At 31.9% G+C, this 11,158-nt stretch overlaps 1 protein-coding gene across 1 annotated transcript in view; it reads right to left on the bottom strand.

The window, feature by feature from the left end:
• Window positions 1-2,949: 2,949 nt before the first annotated feature.
• LOC111620401 overlaps window positions 2,950-11,158 on the bottom strand; it is a 61,733-nt gene continuing 53,524 nt past the window's right edge. The window contains exon 3 of the mRNA XM_023362319.1: window positions 2,950-3,239. Within this exon, the coding sequence (XP_023218087.1) occupies window positions 3,201-3,239 (39 nt within the window). The 3' untranslated portion in view covers window positions 2,950-3,200. The remainder of the gene's footprint in view (window positions 3,240-11,158) is intronic.

Below are 11,158 nucleotides of genomic sequence, written 5' to 3'. Positions count from 1 at the left end.
CAGTAGAAGTCTCAGTGATTAAATATGAGTTTTATTTCTTCTCATTGAAACATTCTTTGAACTCTGAAATAGGATATGGGTCACACCCTATCTATCCTACCCATATAATAATGCATGTTTAAACATTATATTTGCAATAACTGTTTTTAAGATATGCAACAGAAGGTAATGTAAAAAGGTAAGTTAAAAAATATGCGGACACTAGATTTTTTTTAATTTCAAAGTGGGCGGTGGTCGAAATAAGTTTGAGAACCTGTGGTTTAGATGTTACTCTTACATATAATTAAAAGCTATAATTAAATAGGTTTCAAAATAAAAAGCTATGTCAATGGTACATATGATGAAGTACGAGGATAAATTTATTTAGTTTTGAAATGCAAAATTAGAGAAGAAATTTGGAGATAATTGTTAAAATAAGAATATACAGTATTTAGTTTTCTATATTTTCATGCATTTTCGTATTGCATGAAAATATATAACTTTAAACAGGAGCTCAGAGCAAATATTTTTATATTTGCTCTGAGCTCCTGTTTAAAATTAGACCAAGAAAAGAAAACCACTCTCACAAACTTTATATGTTATATAAAGTAAACCTTCAAAAGTATTTGAAAGAGATAACAACTTCTTTTATTAGGAACTTTCTTGTGCATATAAACTAAGATTAATTATTTTTATAGAGAATTAAATAAGTATATTTATAAAAATTTATTAAACAGCAGACAATGCCATAGTTTTGGTTTTTTAGGCGCAAGAGCCATATAGGCTAAGCTGCGCCATGGCAAATTGTGAAAAATTTTAAACATGACAAATAACAAACATATGACAAAAATTAAATACAAAAAACAACAACAACAAATATATACAACAATATAAATAAGCAAAATAAAGTAGGTAAAATTAGAAAATAAATAAATAATCAAATATCTTTATACATATTAATGACTTTCAGAAAGTTCAGTAGATCGTCCAGATTTGGCCTCTGGACCAAAACCTCTGTCAGACTTGCATTTCAAAAATACTGTCTACGGATCCTCTCAAAGACAGAGCAATTGCACAATATGTGTTTTACACTAAGAGCGCAGTTATCAACAAATAGAAATATTATATTATTTTATCAGATTATCATAGCACATCTTTTATGTTGCCGAGATAATTTTATTGAAAACTAACGTTTTCGGCGAATCGAAAAACGGAAGTAGGATCTTTCCGGCATGCACATTGAAACACAATTTAAACAGAGCATCATCGATAATTTGTGTTGTGACATCTAATGACGAGAGGCGATCTCAGCGCTACTAACTTCTGAATCGGTAGTCCTGTCGTTGATTGATAGGTCGTCGAATTTTTTTTAACACAGGAAGTATAGATAGTTAGTTGACTGTCTGTCATTCTAATGTGTAATGCGCACTGAACGGAACAAAGTACTGTATGATCGTCTTGTTTTAGTGATTCGTTTAACTCGTTCGACTTTACAAACGTATTACTATGACTATACGTTTTCTGATATTTAGGTAACAAAAGTTAAATTTATTTTATTTGAAGGTTTTCTAAAATATAAAAATTTATAAAATTTTACTTTAAGGATCCTTTGGGGAGAGTAATTTGTATTCGCTGTACTTTGTCGGCGACTCTTGGAATTTAACGGAGATAAATAAAAAATATCACCTACGCTTCTCTGTTTTAATTGTGACAACAAAAATTTAACAGCCATGAAAAAACTTGTGAAAAGAAATTCTTCTGATAAGAAAAAATTAGCATTTTGCTCAATTAAATTCCGAAATGGAAAGAAATAATTTCCATCTCACGATATCCATTAGAAACGATTCTATCATTATATATGAAAATTTCTCAAATGGAAATCCGGCAAAATCGTTTTTAAAGAGAATTATTAAATCGATCGATATTTCGTAGAAAGATGTTTCGTGTGCGAATGGCCATCAATCGAATATGTCAACGTTAAACGGAATGCATTTACGTTTCCTTAATTAATTACGGTTTATGTAAGTAATAGATCGAATTGCTTATAATTGGAATTTGCGACGATCTTTCCTTATGTTACTTCATAAATTACCAGTTCATTTTAAAATATATATCCCAGTAAAGAATAAATCTTTAAAAATAAAACTTTTCGACTACTCTACCGATTTATCGGATTCGTATAATTGTACTACAATTGTGTGCTTTTGTTTTTTAATTGAAAATAAATAAGCTATATATACAAACAAGAAAGTTCCTTATAAGTTATATTTTGCAACATAAATGCAATGATATACAAGAAGTCTTAATAAGCTAAATGATAATTGAAGATCTATTTTTACATTGGAAATACGTCCGAATGGAATACTTATTTTTTACGATAAAGTTTTTATCATAAAAAATATCTCGACTCCTGGAAAAGTTAACAGAGACCATGTAAACTTTACCCGCTTTTTCTTCCTTAACGTTATCTTTGATTAAGCATATTAATGTTCGGACGAAACAAATTTTGTTTGCAAATTCACCTCTAATGATAACGCAGAGGTAAGATTTAAGGGAGGTGCCCAGACGATTTTAATGAGAAGCTGGTGGTAGACGTCCTGTTTATTCGTAACGTTAAAGCCGAAAAGTTAATACCGTAGTGTTTCTGAATTGTCTTTTGTTATTCAGAGGGGAGATACATGAAATTTTTCATATTAACCGGTTAAGACGTAGGCTATATTGGTTTATGTTTAGCTGTCATATAACGATTTGAATTATTTTCCAAAAATTAATCCATATAATTTAATTCTGAATGGAAGTAAATAGATTTTAGTCAAAATGTATTTAAATTTTCAGAGTTCTTCGTTTTATTAAGTCGTTTAACAAATTTTATTTTCTAAGAATTTTGGAAAAATTGAGAAGAACAAATGCACATAATTTATTCGTAATTATTTAAAATTATACCATTCTACTAATTTTGTACAGATAAAGTTTTTATGCAAAAACCATAGCTATAAATAGCTAAATTTTATTTATTTTTACAAGGTGTATTTTTACAGTGGCGTGCCGTTACATTTGATGATAGGGAAGCTGTGTTTCTGTAAGAAGCCGACATCCAGGGGCAATCAGTCAATTGTGCGTCAGTGATGGTCTAGGGCAGGCATGGCCAACGTACGACCCGCGGGCCAGATCCGGCCCATCTAATGAATTTATGTGGCCCGCGATCAATCTTTGAATATTAGCTACTGAAGTCCGAATAGTTGGATGTAAAATCCTGACGCCTAAAAAAAAAAGGTCAACAACTCACGTAAGTACAGCGTAGTGTTGATAAAGCATGATAATGTGAAAAATGTACCTGTAATCTCTATCTACAATTCAGTCTCTATGGGGTAACACCACAATGAGATCTCGCACCACCTCAAAATCTTAGGTAGCCTCTGGTTCGGCCCGTGGAAAAAGTTTTCTTTCCAATTCGGCCCGGGGGCAAAAACGATACGAATGGACCCTGGTCTAGGGTCCATTCGTATCGTTTGTTCGATAAGCCAGTAAAAACCGTAGACTTTTTAAAATGTATTTTTAATATCACAATTACATTCCGAATCGCTAGCCACGATATAAGGGCTACAATTAAAAATAAAATAAAAACTTACTTGGTGAAATAAAATGTGTGGTGGATGTACCGGTATCTACCTGGTACAAAATATTCTTCAATTGTATGAATATACTTTTAAAGAAAATTATAATTAAATATAGCTTTGTAAAGAAACGTACATAAAAATATAAAATATTCTTTACTTTTTAAATCTTAAAACAATGCACTTAGTCAAATAGCTCCCTACGAGTGGCTAATGGATGGAATCGAAGACGGTTGCAGAGCGTGCATACACGCGGACTGCCAAATCCCCAGGGTGCCGATACCGGTCAATGTCAAATACCTCTTTTGTCGCATCACTAGTATATCTCAAAGGACGCGACAGGGCTGTTGTAGATTTTAAACGTTTCTCACTATAGCTGTAAAAATCTAAATATGTTAAACTTAGTCATTTGTTTTCTAACTAATTCGTTTTAGGACCAGGTGTTGTCCTCAGAAATTTCCAAAATTTAGAACTTTTCGGTCACTCTCATCAAACTAAAAAAATTTCTGTCTTTATTACATTAATAATACGAAGAAATCAGTCTCCACTGTACTCGGCTAGAGATGGTTCGGTTAAGCTTTTGTTTAAGTAAAATTTCGACTCTCGTCTGGGTTTTGTTTATGTCCCCAATTCCTTAATTGCTTAATTATTTAACTACTTCTTAAGTAGAAATAAGTTGAAACCGGTTACTTTGTACTGGAATATTTGTAGTCTTGGGAATAAACTGGAAAGATAAGTTTTTATGACAAACAGATATATAAATCGTAAATTTAAGGAAAATAAATTCTAGAACTTTTTCTGCACCTCTCTCATTCATTAAATTTAGTTGTAAGTGATGCTGTCGAAGTAACAGTTAATTTTTTAATATTATACAAGAATTGTATACGTTTTCTTCTATATCCCCTTAAAGATGGGATATACGAAATCATATCACTGGTTTAACATTGAAATCCGTGAGTAATATAAAATCGGAGAGCAGAATAAAAATATCAAATATTTTAATGGATTTTTTAAAACTCCTGTCAATTATACAGAACTATTATAAAAATATACAGTAAATTCTTATCGGTTGGGTTAAGTTATAAATCTACTCGCGTTTCACGTAAACGGGCGAGGGCGGCCAAATATCTAGCGGGCGGGCGGCTAACAGCCCAGAACCGGTCCTGGATAGAATTGGATGCGGTATACGTGTAGCATCCACCCAAGGTCCTAGGCGTCCACCAGCTAAACCGGGTGAGGTTGGTGCTCTGTAAAGCGCATGCCCGAATCTGGCTTTTTGGATGCTGACGATACAGCACTTCCACTCCGCCACTAATATTCGAATATACAATAACAATCTTAACTTTTTTCACGTGTAGTATAGAAATTTGTAATAAGATACATAATGCGGTTATAATAAAATATTGTGCGATTATTTTCATATAATTAAAATTAATATGTATTTATTTTTTATAAAATACAAGGGAAGCGGTGCATCCACCGCTTCCAATGACGGCACGCCACTGAGGTGTATAGAGCTCTGGATAACATACACACAGAGTAAAATCTTGTAACATTTAAATATATTCAGGCAATTATATATGCCGATGTCCGTTAATAGTCTGTTTTTTATATTAATTCTCATACCACTCTAGATACAGTATCTGGCAAGTAGCGGCAGGATGGCCAAACGGTCAAGGTTGCAGCCTACCGCTCTGGGGGACCCGGGCTCGAATCCGAACGGGTCGAAAAATTCCTAGGAATTTTTCGGGGGTGGTCCGTTCGGATATGTCGGGCCCCGTTCCTCACCACCCGGCAGCCACATTGTGGGCCTGGCCGAACCATAATGGGCTTGCAAAAGGTGGCCCTCTTAGTGCCCACAGGACGGAAAGAGTTAAAAAAATAAAGTATCTGGCAAATGAGAAGAGTGCATTCAAACTCGTATTCCAAGTAAAGACATAAGATTTGCAAAATGCGTAATTTATATGGTCAGCTATTGAATAGCTGACGCACCGATGTCTTATGAGGTTCTCAATTATAATTCGTAAGAAATAAAAATATTGACAGAACAAAGTTTTAAAATATTTTTAACATATCTTACGTATCTACTCATAATTACTATATTAATATTTTATGATAACAGTTTAATCACGCAAAGTGAATCATTATAAATATATTTATTCTTTACTTGAAACTTTTATGTCATGGTTCGCTAACATTTATGAGAAAATAATGGCGATGAACATAAAAGTATTACGTAAGTTAGTACTGACCCGGATAAACGGTTTTCTAACTTTTAATATCTATGAAAGTCTCGTGATTAAATCTAATGTTTTTCGATAAACGGAAGCATCGAAGAAGATTCCTAAAATATTTAAAAATGAAGAGGAAAAGATGCGAAGAAAACAAGATTATATTAAATTCTTTCTTCTTGCCTTTTGGCGATTCCAAAGATCCGATCGAAACTCCAGAAGAAAATATAAAGTGAAATGATGCCAAATTTTCAGTTTGTTGTCTAACTTTATCAATTGAAAATGAACATTAACAGAAAACAAAATTTCTTTTATGAATTCGAATACAAATTTCGTACAGTATCGAGAAAGTATCTGAATTTAGTTAGATGAGATCTGGTCGGAATCAGTCTCAACTAACAACTATAGAAATCAGTTACTGTCAGCGGCGCCCAAAGACTATAAAAAAGGGGGCACAGACAATAAAACAAGACATCGCGTAATATTCGGGCCACTGCAGTATATAATATACAGTGATGGGTCGATAACAAAATTTCTCCCAATTTCGATTCCGATTGTTTTAAATACTTTTAGAAAATTAATGATGTGCGTTATGAGCATGGTCAATTCATTAATTAATATACATCAAGCAATGAATGGAAATGAGAAATCCAAAATCAAGCTTTCGAAATCCGAAAATTCTCCATTTATATATGGATATGCATGCTTTTTTTGTGTAATATTAAAATAAATTTGTAATCTTATTTCAGATAAAGTTAATATTGCAACACTACCCCAAAGAAATTACAGCTAATTCCCTTTTACTCAATTCGAAATTACTATCCCATCACGTCATCTCGGGACGCCATCTTTAGATACTGATTCGTCAGCCAATGCGATGACAAGAGGGGAAAAAGGAAGGTAAATGAGAAAATGCATTCTTTTTTCATGTTTCTCGCAATTAGCATGCTTTGTAAATGCTTTAATTTCATTGTATTTAGCACTAAATGAGGTTCGGCAAATGATACAACGAGCCGAACAAATGTCATCATCGTCATGAGTTAACCAAGTTTTCAATTCATTCACTTGAGCCAGATTTTCTTAGATACAACTGCGTAAAACTTTTTTCGATGAAAAGAAGTATCAAATGAATGCCTAGACCGACTCATCATGAAAATCAATTTTTAGTAAACTCTCAATACCAACTCAAAACGATAGTAAACTTAGCGCATACAGTTACTTTTACATAGAATTGCGTGAATCGCATTTGAAAATTTAACCTACTACAGTATCATCTGTGAATCATTACTAACCTATTTCTATATAAGCTGACACTAATGTAGCCTTAACAACACTTTAAATATTTTTTTCAGCAACACTTTAATTTATTTAAATGAAAGTTTTCGATCCCTTTTCTTAGGTCTTCGTCAGATTTAACAAGAAGATTCGAACTGTTTAAAAAAACAGTTAATATACTAAACATACTAAACATTAAAAATAATTTTATATTATTTCAATTAAAATATAATTTTGTTTATATTTTAAACTGTTTTACCAACACTTAAATATTTTTGTCGACCTGACGGTCAGTCTTGATTTGAAATTGCCGGTCATGCCCATCAATACCCGCCGGGTAGCAACCCTAATGTCACCCTATCTCCCCTAAAATAGGAACAATAAATTAGTAGTGACCAAATGCAACCTATCATCGCTCGTGTCCACAGGGCCAAAGAAACAAAAATAGAAAACAAATATAAAATAAAAAACGCAAACTCATGGAAATGAAAATTATTCGGTTTACAATTAATAATACCAACTTTTCATAAGGAAGAAGCTTAAAAAAATAAACAACAAACACAAGTTCGCGTTAAGAACATTACCGAACAGTTTTTAAAATTATCTGAAATTTTGTACAGTTCGAAAAATTCAGAACAATTGGCAACGTTATTTCTCACAGAAGCAAGAGCTACTAAATTGGGCAAAAAAAAAACTTCGATTGGACTATCTTTTGATGGCTTTTCGGCGACCAAAAAAGATATTTCGATGATGGTCCTAATTCGGCGATCTTAGTTTATAATTTCTAACAGTCTATTTGACTTACGAAATGGCAATTATGTAGTTATAATCATCATTGATCCGTTTTTATATCATATATATTTGACGTTTTTGATGCTTTTATTGATGATTATTAACGCAGTAGTTTACTTATAATACAGTAGAGCGTCGATTTTCCGAAAGTCAATCATCCGAAAGAATTACAGTCGGCAAATTTAAATTTTCGCCAGTGCTGTGGCGCTTCAATCTTTGGCTATGTCTTGGGATACTCAAATATTTTACGTTTTTGATACTAAATTAACATCTGAAGTATAATTTTTTATTATTTTTATATTTTTCAATATATTTATTTTGTTTGTACAAAATAAAAAAATAATTTTTAACGATACAATAGTCTTTGTTANGATTTTGCAAGCAAACCCCATTTATATTCAGTATTTCAACAACCATAGTAATTGTTATATAACACCTACCGCTGAGAATGATGAGAATTGCCGAGAATCAAAAGAACTATTTTCAATTTGATCAATTTTCTGGAACGTTTACAATCGTTCTATAATCGAACCAATATGCAATAACAAATTCGAATTTAAAACGGTTCGAACACTTTTAAAATCGAAATAGATAAAAATATTTATAACAATGTCTGAAATGTTATTAATTTAATGCACCTAAGTACTCGATGAAGACTAAATCCTCTCCCTCTCCCCCGAGGGGGAATTTCGAAAAATCTCTTCTTAGTGTGCGTTCTCATGGCATACCCTACTACAACGCAAATAAAAACAAAAAATCGCATCTAAAATAGTACAGTAGAAGCTGTTCTTCCGGTTGAGCCTTAATGCTCTCTCTCCCCCGCGGGGGAATTTCGAAAAATCCCTTCTTAGTGTGCGTTTTCATGACGTGTACGAAATTTTACCTCTTTAGGTTCAGCGGTTTGCTCTGGGCGATGATGAATCAGTGAGTGAGTCAGTCAGTCAGGACAAGCAATTTTATATATATAGATTAGCGTCGTGTCTCCTACCGTACAATAGGACTACCTCATACTTTTGTTGAGGGAAGTAGTGGCTTATGTAAATCCGAAAGCAGCTCGGGAAATTATTTTTAGAAAATTTACAAACCTATTACGGTTTTGATGATAGAAGATGCTGTGAAAGAACAAACCTACTCCTACGAATTATGATAAACTATTATTTACAGAAATATATGTAAATTCTATAGGCACTTCACATCACTTGCAAAAAAATTGAATAATTAAATAATTTCTGGATTAAAATCGTCTGTTTCTTTACAATATTATTCATAAATTCTTAAATAATCATTATTTTAATAAAATAGGTCAAAATTTAAACCCCAAACACACAAAAAAAGAAGTTTAAGCCAAACTTCTGCTCACCATGCTAGAGGTAGCAAACGCCCATTGTCAACCTTCTAGAATTGCCAGACGGCGGCGCTCGACGTCCGACGTTCATGTTTTGGTCTGAAAACGTCGGCTGCAACCTCTCTATTGTTTACAGATTACCGTTTTATAATGTTGGCATTTTTTTTATGATTTACCGCTTTATAACATTTATATTTGAACTTTTTGACACTTTTTACTGAAAATTTCTAAGGAACTACTACCAATAGTATAAGTAATATTAAGGACCAACCTTTATCATTTTTAAGTAAATTTTGCTTAAAGAAAAATATTTAAAACATTTTTTCTTTATGAAAATTTATTACTGGAAGTATTTCAAAAAGAGCCTTTATTAATTAAAGCTCTTATGTTATGTATTCTTTAATGTTTAGAAAATAAATGATCTATATGAATTTGCGTTTAGTCGACTTTGGGCTATTTCATCTCTAATGCCAATTTTGGCGATTGTTTGCTTCGATTATCTGACCGTTAAGCCGTTTATATTAGTCATCAACTTTGTAAATGTACTCCAAGTACATTTACAAAGGCATTTACAAGAGCAAAAGTTCTCTTACAGATGAATTCAGATTTAATTTTCAGAGATACATTTTCTTATGGAGAGAATCGGTTCTTCGTAATTTCCTTTTCGATATCAGAAAAAAAGACCTTATGAGAAACAATCATGGAGAGGGCAATATGTTGGAGAGGGAAAAAGATAGTCATGAAATATAAGACCATAACTTATGTCTTGCTAGAAATATAATCGATTCAGCGAATGATAATATTCGAAAGTGAAAATATTCACGAATAAAATGGTTAATCAACTCTCCTAACTTGAATTCAACAGAATATTTATTGGAGGATCCAGGAGAGCGTAAAACGGAACTTTGCACAGTACGTCTTGGGAGTTGAAGACAAAGTTCAAACAATCGATTTATTCTCGACACGAATCATCGCTGTGCACCAGTGATTCGTGCTACGAATAAATTATCATAAAAAGTTAACAAAGTGTGTGTATAATTCCTTATCGATACAAATCCATAAAATCACAACTCTTATTAATTATTTAATAGTTTAGTCAAACATAAATAATAATTTTGTATATTTTAAATACTCGTACGTAGAATATTTATGTACAGTATACATTTTTATTGTTATATTACAGGTAATATTCTCATTAAATTCAATTTAATTAGTATTTACCTTTATTTAAAAATTAAAAATTTAGATTTGTTTTTCCATTTTTGAATTTTTACCGGTCGAGTGTGGAGAGACAGATGATATCAGAGTGAATCTTCTGGTTTATAAAAGTATATATCTCCTTAAATAAAGTAAATTCAATATACCTGTTTTCTGTATATCTGCTTTTCTAGAGTTTTTATCATCATTAACATTTGTTAAAGATGACTAACACTAGCACTTTTAGACAGAAAATGCTTACAATCAGAAACAGTATTTTCCTGAAATAAAGTATACTTTAAAAGCATCCAGAAAAACAGATTTATTTTAATTAATTAAAAAAGTGAGTATAGTAAACAAGGGCGTCCGTCCACTTGAGATACGTTTTTCCCCTTTTTCGTCGGGTTTCCCTTTTCTTAATACCCAAGTGAGTTCTAAGGTTTCATTTTATTTTTATCACAGAAAACTTTCCACTGATATCTAAATAAAAATATAAATGTATCACGTGGGGGAAAAAACTGGATCACACATAATTNGATAACTAAATAAAAATATAAATAAATAAAATAAAAATATTTGTTACTAGCAAATGAGCCCGACGTTGCCGTTTTATAGGGGGGTCTATTGTATATTAATTTACCAGGTAAATTATGAAATCAAGACACTTTACAGTGATTTTTAAATATAATGTAATTTAACTAAATAAATTTTTATAAAATAATAAC

The sequence above is a fragment of the Centruroides sculpturatus genome, unplaced genomic scaffold (genome assembly GCF_000671375.1).
Source record: "Centruroides sculpturatus isolate CEXI.00-Female unplaced genomic scaffold, Cexi_2.0 scaffold209, whole genome shotgun sequence".
NCBI lineage: Eukaryota > Metazoa > Arthropoda > Arachnida > Scorpiones > Buthidae > Centruroides > Centruroides sculpturatus.
Note: the sequence above shows the minus strand (reverse complement) of the source record. Positions and strands in the feature narration are given on the sequence as shown.